The sequence below is a fragment of the Equus przewalskii genome, chromosome 26 (assembly GCF_037783145.1).
Source record: "Equus przewalskii isolate Varuska chromosome 26, EquPr2, whole genome shotgun sequence".
Classification (NCBI taxonomy): Eukaryota; Metazoa; Chordata; class Mammalia; order Perissodactyla; family Equidae; genus Equus; species Equus przewalskii.
In genome coordinates, this window is record NC_091856.1 from 39,017,187 (window position 1) to 39,033,481 (window position 16,295).

General features: G+C 54.2%; 2 protein-coding genes across 49 annotated transcripts in view; one reads left to right on the plus strand and one right to left on the minus strand.

Moving 5' to 3' along the window:
• PNPLA7 (patatin like phospholipase domain containing 7) overlaps window positions 1–14,009 on the minus strand; it is an 88,953-nt gene extending 74,944 nt beyond the window's left edge. For 4 of the 48 annotated variants that reach the window (XM_070594765.1, XM_070594760.1, XM_070594743.1 and 1 more), the window contains exons 1-9: window positions 13,858–13,980; window positions 12,789–12,945; window positions 11,177–11,386; window positions 10,930–11,017; window positions 10,424–10,503; window positions 8,790–8,881; window positions 8,471–8,611; window positions 7,734–7,893; window positions 5,961–6,041 (exon numbers count right to left, since the gene is read on the minus strand). In XM_070594765.1, the coding sequence (XP_070450866.1) occupies window positions 5,961–6,041; window positions 7,734–7,893; window positions 8,471–8,611; window positions 8,790–8,881; window positions 10,424–10,503; window positions 10,930–11,017; window positions 11,177–11,293 (759 nt within the window). In that variant the 5' untranslated portion in view covers window positions 11,294–11,386; window positions 12,789–12,945; window positions 13,858–13,980. Of the gene's footprint in view, window positions 1–4,636; window positions 4,794–5,960; window positions 6,042–7,733; window positions 7,894–8,470; window positions 8,612–8,789; window positions 8,882–10,423; window positions 10,504–10,929; window positions 11,018–11,176; window positions 11,387–12,788; window positions 12,960–13,758 lie in introns of those variants that run through there. The other 44 variants (XM_070594776.1, XM_070594772.1, XM_070594751.1 and 41 more) reach the window with 22 other exon arrangements.
• Window positions 13,975–14,849, plus strand: MRPL41 (mitochondrial ribosomal protein L41). The gene has a single exon (XM_008525112.2). The coding sequence runs from the start codon at window positions 14,163–14,165 to the stop codon at window positions 14,568–14,570; it is 408 nt and encodes a 135-aa protein (XP_008523334.2). The 5' UTR covers window positions 13,975–14,162; the 3' UTR covers window positions 14,571–14,849.
• Window positions 14,850–16,295: the final 1,446 nt, after the last annotated feature.

The window sequence follows — 16,295 nt, forward strand, 5'->3', positions numbered from 1 at the left end:
GAGGTTCACAGACAGCCTCAGGGGACCTGCTTCTTCAGACGTCTTCTTCCAGGATCCACACACACACACTCTCCCGCTCTCAGAAAGACGGGTTCCTATCAGAGCTCTGGCTTCCTGACTGGGCCGCCACTGAGGCAGCACAGTGAGACAACAGAGGAAAACCTGGGAACTCACCCTGCGTGGACTGCTTCTCCTGCTTTCATTCCCACCCACAATCTGCCTACTTTTCAGTCTTCAGTAACTGCTTCTTGAATTTTGTCCAGAGTTTTTAGCTGTAATCAGCAGGAGAGAGAGGCTGTAGGGGCAGCACCCTGCCACAGCAGAACTGGAACTCTATTTTAGTTTTATCAAAAATAAAAATCTCAATTTCCTTCTTCTTTGAAAGCCAGAATGAAGAAGCCTAATAAATCACCACAGACAGCAGCTCACTTGTGTGATGAGACTTGTTGCTGCTGCTGTTAGGGAGGACTTTCAGATGCTGGGCCATGCAAATGAGAATTTAAGCAAGGTGAAACCAATCTCCAGACACTGCTATACCCTGAGGCAAACCTGGCAGAGGCCCCTCCTGCTGCACAACCCTGTGTGTCAGGAACACTGGGCATCTGGTTCTCAGGACATTCTAAGTGAGCTCTAGAACTCAGTCCTATTTCTTCTGCTTGGACTCCTTTCTGCTCTTTCAAATCCTTTATGAAGAGAAAGTTGCCCCTAAGAGACCCATAACCACACCACAAGAAACATGAGCACAGAATGATACTGAGCAGTTGCCTGCCAGGTGTCCAGGCCGGCTCCAGATTCCCGGCATGCCTCTCGCCATTTATGCACTGCTTGGTTGCTCTGTGGAGAGTGGACACCCTCTTCCTCTGGCTCACAGGGGTGGATGGTGTATCTTGGACATGGCCTCACCCCACTTCCCGGCTGTCTCTACAGGCCCTGTGAAGCCAGTCCATCTCCATTCACCAGCAAGTCAAGCAGCTAGGAGACCCTAGGAGAACCAAGGAGGAACGTCTCCACAAACCCTATCAGACAGGAGTTCTCATCTCCATTCCAGAATCAGAGAAAAGTGTGTTAATGTTTGGAGGGAGGGTAGGAGAAGGAATGACAACTTAGCAGCTATCGCCAAAAATGGCTTGTGGGCATTATATTTTCAAATTGACCTGTCAGAAGAAAAGTGCCCTCACCCTTACCTAAAATCAAGAAACTATAAAAACCACAGGGAGAGGCTGTGTCACTCCGGGTATGAACAAGGCCCAGGTACAGACCCCCAAGAAAGCCTCACACTTGCCTGTGTTTACAAATGTTCTCAGCAGCACAAGGTGCAACAGAAAACAATGTAACAACCTAAATGTCAATCAGCAACAGAGAGATCAATAGTGGAACAGAGACTGGACTAGAACAACCCCCATCCACACGGAGGGCTCTTATGCTAAGAACCCTGCACAAACCAAGGAGGCTGCAGAACAGAGTTCTGCACAATTATGCCACACGTGCGAGGGGGCCAGAGAAAACTTGGAGGAGCAGCTGCCCCCAAGGAAAGGAGGGGCTGAAACCAGAGGGTGGGTGGGTGACTACATGGTACTGACGGTTTACAGCTAACCTGAGTGACAGCTGGCCAGGGTGATCGCTACATAAGCTGGGTGACAGCTGATATGTTTTCCTACTATAGCGTGCTTTTGGTATAGCTGAAATATTTCATAACAAATTTATAAAAATTAAAATAGTAGGGGGAGGGGGAATTAGAGGAAAGTGGTCAAAAGTACAAACTTCCAGTTATAAGATAAATAAGCACTGGAGACGTAATGCACAACATGGGGACCGCAGCTCCACACTGCTGGACGAAGTACAGGAACGTTGCTGAGAGCAGACCTAAGGATTCCCATCACAAGCAGAAATCCCTCTTCTTCTAACTGTAGCTATATGAGATGATGGATGTTAACTAGACACAGACATCCTGTTATCAATTCACAATACATGTCAATCAAACCACCATGCTTAAACGTATACAGTGATATACGTCAATTATTTCTCAATAAAACTGGAAAGAAAAGTAAATAAAAGAATCAAAATTGCCTCAGTGTCAAAAAATATATTGTTACTTCAACTGGAAAAAAATAATCACAAAGCCTACTACCCATTAAAAACGGCAGTCTGAAGGTAAACGCCTAACCCCATTCCCTCAGGGCACATGTGCTCCTCTCTGCTCTGTTAGAAAGACACGAACCTCCAAGGATGAAGACAAAAGCTAAGAGCAGAGGAGACAGGTCAGCAACATCCTGGAAGCTGATGCAGAGTAAGCGACAGAGGGGCAGCTAATGGAACTGACGGGCTGTCCAGTGAAAGCTGAAACGTTCTCTTCAGGGTATAGAGCCAAGACAGTGAAAACCGATCCTTGCAGGCTGCTTGGCCCACATCCTCTCCCCTCCCCTGCAGCCGGCCACCGGTGTTCTTCTGGAGACAGTGAAGCAGACAGGTGTGAGCACCAGGACATCAGGCACAGCCATGGGAGGAGTGCCATCTCACTCCCAGGCCAGAGGACAGTGTCCACTTGGATGTGGGCACCCCCAGACGCCTTCCCTGACTCCAAGCCCAGCAGGATATTGGTGGGTTCTCCTCTGGGACTCTGCTCTAGAGAAAGACCTACACTCTCAGCTGTGGACCCCCTGCCAGCCTTCCTGCAGGGAGCCCCAGGGGACAGGCGCTGAGCAAACGTGGGCTCACATCTAGCTTCCAAGTAGCTCACTCTATTTGTCTTTTCATAATTAACCCATATAACCACCACTCAAATGAAGATATAGAACATTTCTAGCAACCCACATTACCGTACGCCTCCCCTAAGCCCAAATCAACCTAGCCCTGACATGTAACCCTAATCTGCCTCTGTCACAGAGGGCAAACCACAGCCCAAGGGCCAAATCCTACCCAGCGCCTGTTTTTGTAGATAAAGCTTTGCTGGAACACAGCCACGCACGCTCATGGGCACTAGGACGGCTGAGTCGAGTAGCTGCACAGAGACCACGTGGCTCACAGATCCTAAAATAGTGACCACCTGGCTCTACATCACATGTTAGACTCACTCATGCCAAGCCTCATGTAAGCGCGCGCTCTGTGTCTGGCCTCTCTGGCCCCATGTTCTGGTACCATGACATGTCTGCGCTCAGCTGTGCTGCTTGTGCAGCCAGGTCCAACGGGCACTTCACTCTCAAGTAAGTGGACTTTTGGGAACAAGAAAAGCCCCAATCTGAAAGACGGAAGCCAAAATAAACAGAGAAGAAAAGTTCATGAGAGCCAGAGCTGACATGGGGAGCAAAAGAAAAACTCATTTTACTTCATCCATGACAAAAGAACAAGATGTTATTTAAAAAAAGAAAAACATTCAGAGGGAAAAAAACGAGCTCTTGAAATAAAAAACATGGAGACAGAAATTCAAAATTCAATGGAAGGTTTGGAAAACAGAGTTGAGGAGTTCTCTTGGAAAGCACCACCAAAAGACAATGGTAGTGTAGAAGAAAACAGTTCTAGATTTGTAGGGTTTAACACTCTCTCTCCTGCACCCTCTCAGGAAGCTGATGGAGGATTTGCCCCCCAAAACTAGAGGAAAGGAAGGACCCCAAGGTGAGGGGCAAGGAGCTGAGGGGAGTGGCCCCGGGCGTGGAGGTCAGACAGGACTGCAGGATGGGGGCTCAGACGAGCGCTGGGTCAGGGTGTCAGTGCAGGAAGAGCGCAGAGAACCAAGCAACCAAGAAGGAGGCGACTGTTAACTCGGGGAGAGCAAAGTTCGAAGAAAGACAAACTTCCTGCAGGCCTCACAGGCTCGGTGTGAGGGGCAGAAGAAGACTGCGGGGGTGCGGCTTCACGGGCTGGGAGGAGCAGGCAGGCGAGCAGGGCAACGAAGAGAAGAACTGCCTTCGTTTTCCAGGGCAGGAAGTCGACAGGGGTCTCAAACGGAAGAATTAGGGAACAGCAAGAGCAGCAGTTTGCACAGAGAAGCCAGAAAGAGCTGGGAGCGGCTTTTCCAGGGAAGGTGCAGTGGAACAGACAGCTGCGGTGCATAAAACATCAAATATGTTTTTAGAATTTGTCCACGTTATTTGAATAAGAATTAAAATTCTTTTAAAATGACAAAAATGTTTGGTGAGGCAAAAGTGACAGCCTTCCAAATGATCAATTAGTTACAATACAGACTCATTTTCTCTCCAGTGTCACCCATTCTCTTTTCCCACCTACTCAGGGGAGACAGAGTCCTGCTGGCAGGGAGGAGGGGCAGGGCTGACCACTAACACCAGGACAAGACACCTGCAGCCGGCTGGGGGACAGCGGGAACCCTGGCCTTGCTCACAGCACACAACTCTGCAAGAAATGGAATTCAACCCAAAAGACACAATGAGATCTGGATCAGCCAAAAACAAGCAGAACAGAGAAGGCCTCCAGCCCATTTGTGTCAAAGCTATTTTTTGCTTAAACCCAGCTGAGGTGGAGAGGGGTGCAGAGCCGCCAACTCCCTAATCCCTCTCCACGTGCACTGACAGCCCATCTCGACCTCTGGCCTTTTCAAGCCCACCAGTGCCTTCCAAATCCAGACGCACACCAGCCAGAGCCACGGCCCAGACCCTGCTCTGGCCTGAACTGCACTTCCCCGTACCTTCTCCCAGCACAACGCTCCAGGCAGAGGCTGCCTCCAGGCCATGTGCCAGCCTTGCTCAGAGGAGGTGGTGCTCCTCTCAGCCTGGCCAGGCGTCTTGTGAAGACACGCCAGGTCCCAGGGGCACAGCAAGATGCCGGAGTCCTGTCCACGCCTCCACCCCAGGCCTCAAAACAGCGCAAAGCAGGTCTGTGCCAGTCTGATGAGTACATGGTGAGTACCAGAAACACCCCTAAAGTCTCTGTGTGGAGCACAAAAAGTAAGGGCTGGATCAGAAGACACCTGCCAAGGGCTCCACCATTGTGTCACACAAGGATCAGGACTCTGGGCCTTGCGTGGGTGCACCCCTAAGGTTCTGCCTGAGTGCTCTGGAGACCCCTCCGTGCAATGTCTGGAGAAACTGAGGACAAGTTGCCTCAATATACAGCAAAAATTAAAACAAAAGGGATAGCTTCAATGGATAAGATTAAAATCAAATATATCGTTTGAGTTACACAAGTGTATGCATTTATCAAAGTTCAGCTAATATAGGCTGAAGGCTTGTTTTCTTGTCTGTCGACTTTACTCAGAAGAAAATTAAATGAACATTAAATTCTGGTTAGTGGGGGAAGGAGGGGCTGAGCTGAGACTTTTGCCACTGGCGATGGGCACACAAATCGATGTTACTGTTCTCTCTACTTCTGAAGAGGTTTGAGATGTTCCATAACAAAAAGTTTAAACCTCACAAGGGGAGATGCTATTTTTCAATTGACTGGACTAGTGAAGATCAAATATTAGACAGCTCACTAGTTGGTGGGGGTGAGGAACGGGCACCCCCACACGTGACTGGTGTTTGGCCTCTGTGGGGGTGCATCCCCTTGGTTCCAGCAAGTCTCTCCTAAGGATTTGTCCTAAGATTGGTTTTCTAACATATGAAACGATGTCCACACAAGACCATTCACTGCAACAATGAACAACAAAAGACTGGGGGCAACAGAGAGACACACGTTAGCCCAGGAGATCCAGAGACGGTCCCTCCTGGGAAGGGGCCCCAGGGCCTGAAGGAGGAGGAAGCATTTTCTCTACACAACATTTTGTGCCTCTTCAATCTTGGACCACGTGCACGTGTCACTCAGTCCAAAAAATAATCACTTAAGAGACAGTCAAAACTGTACGGAAACGCCCAGCTCTTCTTAAACACAGGGACAAAGGTGCTCCGACACGCACCCCTGACCTCCTGGGGGTCCCTCCCATGCCAGACCAGGCCCTCACTGTGGATAACTGGCCTTGGTGCTGAGGGACCTGCTGGCAGTCCAGGTGAAGCTGGGCACCCGAGGGGACTCACAGTGATGACATCCAGGATGCTGAGGAGACTGTGCACGCTGTCGCCAGCCAGAACCTCTTTGACCGCCACCTCCGTGCCGTCCTGTGTGTGGGAAGCAGAGCAGAGTGGTCCATTCACGGGAGGCTTGGCCCAGCCCAGGCCAGCTGGGCAAGCCAGCCACCACCGCCGCCTGTCTCGAGGGGCAGAGGCTGCACCCCAGGCAACTTGCGGGAACTAGAGATGTGATAAGCTCCGAAGCAGAGGACAGAAAAATGAGAAGGAATAAGAAGAATGAAGAACCCAGCCCAGCCTGAGCACAGCCTTTCAGCCCCACGGCATGTCCTCACTGGGAGAATTCAGACTGAATTTCACAAAACCTAAGTGAGTTTGCTGGCCTAACTAGAAGAGCTGTGAGAGCCAACTTTAGCCATTTTCAGTATAAACGGTAGCATTTTGATACATTTTCCCACTAGAGAAAGAGAAAGAAAACCATGCAGTACTGGTGATTTAACACAGGAGCTTCATCTCAGCGAGGCCCAGGAAAAGCCTTGGAACTTGCTTGGACCAGCTCTGCTAACACTCCATGAGCCCTTCTATCCGGCTCAAAGGCTCCAGCACTTCTGAGGAAGGCCCACCAGCTAGATGACCACAGCCCAGGACGCTGACGGCACTGACTGTAGGCAACTGGATGAAGGCCATTTCCTTCCTAATGATCCCATCAAGTCCAGTCAGAGCTAAAGCCACACAGGTGAGGGTTCTACCCTGAAACACTGGGGTCTAGAAACCCAAAGGACATGCAGGAGCTGTCCTGGGTCAGGGCCCAACCCCAGGGCTCTGGCAGGTGGGAACTTCCGTAAGGCTGGGGGGAACCTCATACAGTCTGGGGTTCACTAGTGTCTGCTTTAAACAATAACAAGTGGTGGGAAGCCTGGGTCACACATCTCTGGGCAAATGAATCCATATGCCCCTCCTGAAAAGCAACAAGATCTCAGTGCTAGGGCCGACCCTGTGGTTAAGTCCGGTGCAGTCCAATTCAGAGGCCTGGGTTCACAGGTTCGAATCCTGGGCCCAGACCCACACCACTTATCAAGCTATGCTGTGGCATTGACCCACATAGAAGATAGAGGAAGATTGGCACAGATGTTAGCTCAGGGCTAGTCTTCCTCAAGCAAAAAAAAAAAAAAGAAGATTGGCAACAGATGATTAGCTCAGAGCCAATCTTCCTCACCAAAAAAAAAAAAAAAAAAAAAAAGATCTCAGTATGTTTGGCCTGGAGGTCATCCCCTGGCAATTGTGATTCAAGGGCAATTGTGATTTAACAGAGGCAGCAAGCAAGTATTTAGCTTCAGCTGAATTAATACCTTAATTATTTTCTTGGAGTTAAAATTATTTATAATCTTAAACCTGGAAATAAGGCAAGGGTGCAATTGATCATGGCAGATCAATACCCAATCACTGAAGGGTGTTCTGAGGAAGTGGGAGAAACATTTCAAAATGCTTAGGATATATGGAGTGAAACACAGAAACTAAACCACTAAATGCCACTGAAACCACTAAACGACAGGCATGTGTATGAAAGGTAACACGCCAACATCAAAAAAGCAGCTGTGTTCTGATGTTGCAATCAAAGTATGCCTTCTTCCCTAAAGAACTAAAATTTTTTAATTTGCACTTTTTCAGTGGAAAACTTTAAAAAGTTTTAAGGTGGCAACCTCTAAGTAAAAACACAACAGACCACACCCTCCACCTCACTCTGTGCCCCTAACCTCCTGCATGTGTGACAAGCGCTCTTACTGTGTCCTGGATGCAGACTTCCAGCCGCCCATCCTGCACCACATAGATGCTGGTGTCTGGCTCCCCCGGCCGGAAGACATGCTCCCCTTCGAGCAGCTGCACAAAGACCATGTGTTTGCAAAGTTCCAGGAACAGTGGCTTCTCAAAGTGGCCCAGGACCCTGCAGGAACCAGAGCACACACATGGGAGCCTTCCAGGAAGAACAGCCTTTGAAAGAGGCTGACGGGGATACAGGCCACCGCCAAATGCACAGAGCTAGCTTTCACAGGGCTGCAGACCCCGCAGCACCAGCAGCCTGGAATCCCTCTTAGGACAGCAGCTCAAACTTCAGGAATTCTCATAAGCTGTTTTCCCATCGGCTCAAAGAACTCTCAATCCGTGATTGAATTTGAACCCGATGCATAACCAACGGCAGGTGGAGAAGAGCCCTCCCTGGATGGGGAAACGGGGTGAGAAAGAGGAACGGGGTTTCCAGGGAGAGATGGCAGGGAACCCAGATGGTCCAGCCACACACTTCCCACACCTGTTCTGAGTCTCCTCCTGAAGGTGAAAACACCGGCAAGCAAACAAACACAACAGGAAAGAGCCAGCAAGGAGGCTCTGCTGCCTGCCAGGGGCAGAGGCAGCACAAGGAGAGCAGCTTTGCAGCCACCAGCAGCCACAGCAAGTGCACACCTCTGATGCCAGGCTGCAGCCAGTCGCCAGCAAGCAGGCCTCCCGTGCCTGGCTTCTCTTACCGAACATTTTTCAGCATGTACAACACTTCCGACGGCAGGTGAGAATTCTTCACGTCAAATTCTGTGAGGTCAGCCTCCAGCAGGGAGGGTGGGGGCTCCTTTGGCTGGAGGGTAGGGTATTCCTTCTTGAAACGCAGAATCCTACAAAAGCAGAGATCCACACACCTGGAGCAGAAGCCCAGAGGTCAAAGCAGACAGCACGAAGCCACAAACCCCAAGGTGGGGCAGCCACAGGCAGTGGCGACATCCAGGAGACTCAGCAACGCCCACCAGGGAAGGCAACTAGGATGCAATGGGGTCTGAAGGGCGCCTCCAGTACCTCTTGGCCAAAGACAGCACCTTGGTCCTCTTCCTCACCCGCTGCCGGGGTGCGGCTGTGTTCCCCACAAGTGTGTTGGGGAGCGTGGTTACCTGCAGAGCGAAAGGGAGACGCCAAGTCAGGATGTGGCAACTGGCTGGATCCAGTTTTCAACTTCAGGGGTAAGTCCCAGCCCTCAGGACTTGCCCTGTGGACCGCCCACAGTCCTATCACCTAGCTGCCCAGGAAACGGAGAACCACCCTTGGTGCTGTTGACAAAGACGCACCATGTGACCATGTCCCCAAGCAGCCAGTGCTCTCAGAGCTGTGTCCTCAGGGCTGTGTCCCCTCTGCCTGCAAGGCTGACTCTGCTCTGCCTCTCTTCTGTCATGGCAACCCCTTCCCACAGTCCTTTAAAAGTCTGCCCTCTGTGCCCCTGCCGGCCTGGCTACCTCTTTCCCCTCCAGCCCAGGTCCCTGCACAACCGTCCCAGGTCTTGAAGCTCTTTGCCTCTTCCCCACAGTCAACGCTAATTCAACTGCCCCGAACAGTGGTGGTGAGGAGCGCAGAGGGCCTGGTTCCCACCCTGTATACAGGCAGGCCCTTGTCGGCAGCCACTGCCCCGCACTGTCCCTCAGCTCCCCGAGCTGTGTCTGCTCCACAGTGTCAGCTGGGGTTGTGGGTGTGTGGTCACCAAGACTCTCCTTCCCTGCCAGGTGTTGCAGCACCCTGGGACCAGGTTCCTGTCCTCCTCAGCCCAGGTTCAGTTTGCCACTGCACAGTCCTCAGAGGGACCACTGGCGGACGACCTCCCACCCAACCACTCACGGGTGCCTTCAAGACCTGTGGGTCACTCTGTGTGGCCCTGCAGGAGGCTGCAAGGCAGACCTGCACGCTGTCCCCACACACCAGAGCCTGGCCCCTACCAGACAGAGCAGGCTGCAGCTGTGTTCAGGCTCTACCTGGCACCACAGCTCATCAGCAGGTCCAATTCATCCTCCCTTCCACAACGCCTGACACTGCAAGGACACTCACATACCCTGTCATCTGATATTGCAAATTTTCTACAATGAACACGAACCAATCATGTAGCCAGAGACAAGTAACAAATAGAGATTATTTTAAAATGTCTGCAAGTATCTTAAGCCTATATTTTAGGCCCAGTAAACCTCTGGGTGGTCTGTTAAGCCCTTCCTGACCTCTGAGTGGCAGGGGGCTGGGGGTAACCAGGAAGGGCTGGACAGGCTGCTCATCTCCGAGATGAGTGCTTGACACGGAAAGGGAGCCTCACAGCTTCCCTCATGGGGACCTGGCCCCAAATCCCGGCAGGACCACCAATCTCAGCACCAGAGCTGGGACCCTCTGTGCCCATGTGCCCCAGGTTTCTTGAAGTGGCCTCTTGTCCTCTTTTCCAGTTAAGACAAACATCCACCTCACGGGGCCAACAAGGCCTCCATCTCTCCACACTTGCCAAAGCAGTCTTCAACACAGCTGCACCCCGCCCCAGACCTTCCCCGGCCCCAGGGCCCCCAGGCAGGAGCTGCTCCCTGGGCTAGGTGGAGTCAAGGCCTCTGGCCATGGACTGCCAGGAGCCCCATTCCACAGCAGCCTGCAGGAAGGGAGCCGTGCCACCCAGGGCCTGCAGCACAAGTTACCTTTCTCATGATCTTTCGGCCGTAAAACATCACTTTGTCTCTCTTCCGGAACCTGTACTGAGGAGTGGGCTGCACCTGTCCTGCAAGGGGAGCAAAAGGACCACCTGAGCCAGGGCTGGCCACCTCGAGGCATGAGGGTTCTCGGAGGGCCACCCGGATGGTGGGTGGTGTGCGCAATGAACTCATCCTGCCCCGTGACATCACACAGCACGTAAGAAAGGCATGCAGCCTCTTGTCCCAGGCTGTGATGGATAAGCTCCTAGGAAGAAGGAATCGCATCTGTTCTCATTGCAGCCAAGCTCGGAAACGAGAGCTGAGAAAGTGCCAAATAGACTCAAATTCCGTGGATCCAACGTGCTTAGCCTCTGCCTGGAGAAGCCAGCAGTTTCCAACAAAAGCCACTACGGGCTTGAGGGCTGCTCCAGGGAGCTCAGAACACATGGCAGGCCATCCAGACCTCCCCACCCTCCGAGCCTGTAAGCTGGAGGCGGAAGCAAGATACTCACCGAACTGACTAAACTTTCTGTACATGAAAAAGACGGTGACGCCAACGAGGGCCAGGGCCAGGAGCGCTCCAATCGCAATCCCCATCAGCTGGGCAAGGTCATAGACAGAGCACCTGTTAGCAAGGCCACTGTGGAGCCCCTCCCAGCCCTGACCACAGGCTGGGCACAAAAGGGCCGGGGCAGCCAGGGGTGAAACAGGCCGCAGAACCTGGGACCTGCCCGTTTCCCAGGAGCATGAGGTGGTTACCATGGCGGCCTGTGAAGGCTGCTCCATCAGCTGCAGCACCCAGGATCGCAGGGTGGCGCCCAGACAGAAGCCAGCCTGGAGAAAAACACCGCAGTCAGGCAGGGTCAGGACGGGCATGGCTCTGGCTTCCCAGGGCAGCAAGAGCAGAGCTGTGGGTCAGGGAGGAAGTCAGCAGCCATCTTCCGGTTTGCTGAGGTCCTCTGGGTCCATCTGCTCAGAAGCCATAGAGAGCAACCTGTCTCCCACAGGCACCCATGGAGCAGCTGGGCAGGGCCAGCAGCTGTGCTGTGTCGACAAATGCTCCAGGCATCATTAATGCATCTGAATCCCTAATCCTTGCCTTTCCAGTTCCTCAAGATGCAAGTGTAGAGGAGTGAACCCAGTTGGCTACACAGGGTGCAAAAGCCATTTCTCAGTGCCCTCTGATCACCAACAGGACGACGTGCTGCTGGTCCCAGGGCACAGGGAATCCCACACACTAGCAGAGCTGAGAAACCCCAAGGTGCCATCTGGATTCTGATTGATACCAGCTCACAGCAGAGAAGGGCTCCGTGTGCCTGCTCCCCTACCACCTCCCCAGGAAGGAGTTCACAAGGGCTCCAGAAGTCCAGACCCAAGGGAGGGAGGAAAGAGAGAACAGTGAGCGCAGGACAGTGAGTGGGTAGACGGCTGGTGCCACCCATACGGAGGATGCTGGCTCATTCCCCAAGATGAACATGAAAACAAGAGAGAAACCAGCCAAACAAGTAGCCAGTCTCCATTCTTCCTGGTACCTCCTCCCAAGCAGCCAGGAACAGGATGGGGTGGGAGTGAGAGGTACTCGCTAATTCTTTCAAGTTTCTACATAAGTGCCAAGGATTAAAGCAGCTTGCCCAATCCCTCAGAGAGCCAGGACCAGACACAGCATCAATGCCAGAAAACCCAACGAAATCGAAGGGTGCTAAGAAAGCACCTCAAAAGCAGAATGTTGGATCAAGACAGAATAAGGAAATGGTCCAGAAAACTCAACCTTTTAAACTTGGTTCGGAGGCAAATGGAAGAGTGGGGGCTCAGCGGGACCTCAGAGCTGAGGTACCCAGCCCCTCCTGGCCCGTGCGCTCAGCTCTCAAGAACTTATCAGCCAGGCAGCAGAAGAGCACCCACGACCACACCCTTCACTTAAGTGTGTTCCTCAGAGCTCAATCACCACTTGGAGGACAGCCAGGGCCACTCAAGGAAAGGGTCCCACGGTGTCCCCTAACTTATTTACACCGTCTCCTACAGGTAGGCATCTCAGACTCTTCTAGCTTTTTGCCGTTGTTCTAATGCATCTAAATTTTTTGGTTTAGAAGTAAAACCTTTTGTAATGTGCTACAGACAGTCCACTGAGAAAAAGACCCTAAAACAGGCAGGCAAAGTCCTCAGGGGAAGCAGAAGCTGGACAGTTGTGACCTGCGGGGAGAAGAGGCAGGGCCAGCACTGACAAGGGCAGAGGGGCCGAGGGGCCACACCCATACGCGGCTGGAAGGAGCGGGCGGCAGAGCAGAGCTAAGCCCCTTTCTACTGGTCGAGAAATGCCCCGACGGGGCATTCTAAGGCTCTGATGCATCCTTGGAATCCTCGGGTTCCATACCTCTGGGCTGGTGTCCTCTTGCTCCATGGCTGGGAATCACACAAACAGCCAACGTGAAAAGGAGAGACTGGTTCAAACGCACAGGCCTGCGCTCGGGTGGCAGAGCCCCGCTCTTAGCCTTTTCCACCAGGGTCCTCTCCACTGAAGTTAGTTCTCACTGCGAGGAAGACCCTGGTGAGACACCATGCCCCCACGGAGAGAGGCCGTCTGGTCGCGAGCACTGGAGCCGCTGCCCTCCCTGTAAACAGCCCTTATGGGGCCACCGGGACACCTAGAACCGCAGCCAAGTCCGGGCTCCTCGCCCAGCCAGCCGGGCAAGGGCGGGCGTGGGCACCTGGGCCGGGCACAGCGGCCTGTGCCCGGGATTGCCCCTGCAGCGTGGAGCAGGCCTCAAGGTGCTGTGCTGGGTCCAGAATGATGACCTTGGGGACCGGCCCTGCTCCCCGGCCTGTCCGGTGGGGAGGAGCCAGGTCTGGGGCCTTCACCCTGTGGCTCCCAGGCCCCCTAGAAAAGTGGCAGCAACGGAGGATCCCTCTCTTCCAAACTCCCACCCACAGAAGGGAGGGCGCAGCAAGCAGGGGCGGGGTCCGTGTCCTCCCCGTCCCGCGTGGAAAACACTTCTCTCTCAGATGGGTCTCCTAAAGGGCAGCAGCCCCGTGACCCCAGCTCCGCTCCCCTAGTACCCCGGCCAGGCCCCTCTCCCTGGCCCCAGGCCTGCGGTGGGACGGAGCCTTCGCTTCTCCACCTGGGACAGCAGTGCCGGAGAACTGGGGGCTGGGACGGCCGGGCGGGGGCAGCGAATGAGGGGGGCGTGGGGTTGGCATGGGGTTTGGGGGGCCGTGGGGCTGGGGGGCCGGGCCGTAGGCTTGGGGGGCTGTGGGCGCTAGGGGGCGTGGGGTTGGGGGCAGCTGTTGACGTCCGGGGTCCGAGAGGGCGCTCCCACAGGGTCCGGCTGCCACAGGCGGCTCACCGCGCATCGCAGGGCCGGGCGAGCCTGTGGGCAGCGCGCGTCCGGCCGGGCTGGGGGAACCCCGGCCTTGCCACCTCAGGACGTTCGGCGGCCACTCACCTGGACCGCCCAGCAACACCCGCACTTTCACCGCTGCCGGCGCCCGCGCTCCCGACGCCCGCGCGCGCCGCTCTGCCCCGCCCTCGACGCCCCGCCCCGGCGTCAGCGCTCGCCGTCGCCCCGGCTGCGCATTGGACTCGGCGTAGCCAATCGGAGCTGCCCTCGCTGCGGCCGGACGCTGGGCGCCGGAAGTCGTCGTGGGCGCCGGAAGTGCAGCGCCGGGGACCGGTGCGTGCGAGTTTCCGGAGGCTGCGGACGGTCGCTGCGGCCGCGTGCTGGGAGAGCTCGTGTCGGGCAGCGCCAGCATGGGCCTCCTGAGCGGGGCGGCCCGCGGCCTGGTGCGGGGCGCCGACCGGATGAGCAGGTGGACCAGCAAGCGGGGCCCGCGCACCTTCTGCAAGGGCCGCGGCGCCAAGGGCACCGGCGTCCACGGCCGCGACGGGAAGTTCGTGCAGGTGCGGGAGATGGTCCCGGAGCTGGTGGTGCCCGAGCTGGCCGGCTTCCGGCTCAAACCCTACGTGAACTACCGCGCCCCCGCCGGCGCGGACGCGCCCCTGACGGCCGAGCAGCTCTTCCGGGACGTGGCGGCTCCGGCCATCGAGAGGGACTTCCGGGACGGCACCTTCGACCCCGAGCGCCTGGACAAGTACGGCTTCGAGCCCACCCAGGAGGGCAAGCTCTTCCAGCTGTACCCCAAGAACTTCCCGCGCTAGGAGCGGGGGCGGCGCGGGGCCGAGCGACGGACTGCGCGCGGCTGCACCCCGCCGTCCTCCCCGGCGTCCTCCCGGGACTGCGCCCCGCCGTCCTCCCGGGCGCCCTCCCCGGACTGCGCCGCGCCGTCCTCCCCGGCGCCCTCCCCGGACTGCGCCGCGCCGTCCTCCCCGGCGCCCTCCCCGGACTGCGCCCCGCCGTCCTCCCTGGCCGCCAGTCCCAGGTTGGGCGGGTCGGGAGGCCTCCCCCTGGTTCGATTCTATTAAAGACCTCGGCTACCATCCAGCGTGTATTTTGGCATCTGGTCATTGAAAAGCAAGCATGCAACCTAACAGGTGAAATGTAGGGACCTGGGCGAAGTTCTTCTAGTCAGACCATTCCCTAAGAGATGAACAGTCGTCTTCCACGCCAAAAGGTTCTGGGGAGAAGGCCACGGGCGAGAAGACATCCCTTAGCTTGTAGGAGAGAAGTTACTAAGCAGATCGCGCCGCATGTCAACACTGGTTAATTCATCCCGAATTCTTCACCCAAAGGAACAACCCATGGGCACATTCTTTATGGGTTCCAAAGCAACTGTTTTTCGGGGACTCAGGTGAACGAAACCGCCCTCTTGGGGCAAACCTAAAGAGGCCACACAGTGCCAAAACTAGGATTCCTGTAGTATCCAGCTTCCTTCCTCTGTGTGTTGGCCTGTTTCAGTGCATAGTGCCTGAGATCTTTTGTATTCTGTTCAATATTTAATTGGCCCTTGAGTCAAATATCCTAACACAAACTCTGAAGAAGCATTCAACAATTTTCTGTTGAAACAAATGGGCCAGTAGCTGGGAATTGATCATTTTAGCATAGAATAATTTCTTATAACACATCTGACCTATATTGGCATGTTTCATTGTATCATCAGAAAACAAGAAGGCAAAGGATAGAAGTGTGTGTTCTGAGTCTGGACACCCGTGTATCATATTAGCAGATGCTGAGGATTTGACAGATTCAACAGTGGCCTGTACCTTTCCTTCCACAGAGACAAGGATGTGGGAGTCAGATGAGTCACAAACCCAGTTATGTTCCTGGAGCTACTGTATCCAGGGTTTGGAAGCTATTCAGTTTACTAAGGCCACAAGGAGGAAGGGTGATTAATCTATACACGTTCGTGACCCACTAAGGCAACTCAGAACATGTACACGCTCCCTTTGCTTATCTGCACAGGAGACTAATGCAGGCACTTCTGGTGCCATGATGAGGTGATCTTTTTAAGTGTTCACATAAAACTGTTTTTGGTGTTATAAAGTAGCTTTAAAAAGAACGTTTAGTTAGGGGCTGGCCCCGTGGCCAAGTGGTTAAGTTCGCGCACTCCGCAGCAGGCGGCCCAGTGTTTCGTTAGTTCGAATCCTGGGCGCGGACATGGCACTGCTCATCAGACCACTCTGAGGCAGCGTCCCACGTGCCACAACTAGAAGAACCCACAACGAAGAATACACAACTATGTACTGGGGGGCTTTGGGGAGAAAAAGGAAAAAATAAAATCTTTAAAAAAAAAAAAAAAGAACGTTTAGTTAATATAAATAGTTGCTTAAATAAGTATGAAAAACTAAAAGTCAAGTTCATACAAGAAACTGACAAGTTTGAGAGCTGGGAACCAAGCCCGCCTACTCCCTGCACCCAGCAGCCTGCTAGCCTTGGGCAAAGGCCCCTTGCTGCCAGACAGAATCACCATTTTCAAGGGCCCCAGC

What these genes read in the sequence shown, in the direction of transcription:
- MRPL41 (XM_008525112.2), top strand. Translation starts at nt 14,163, where the DNA reads ATGGGCCTCCTGAGCGGGGCGGCCCGCGGCCTGGTGCGGGGCGCCGAC.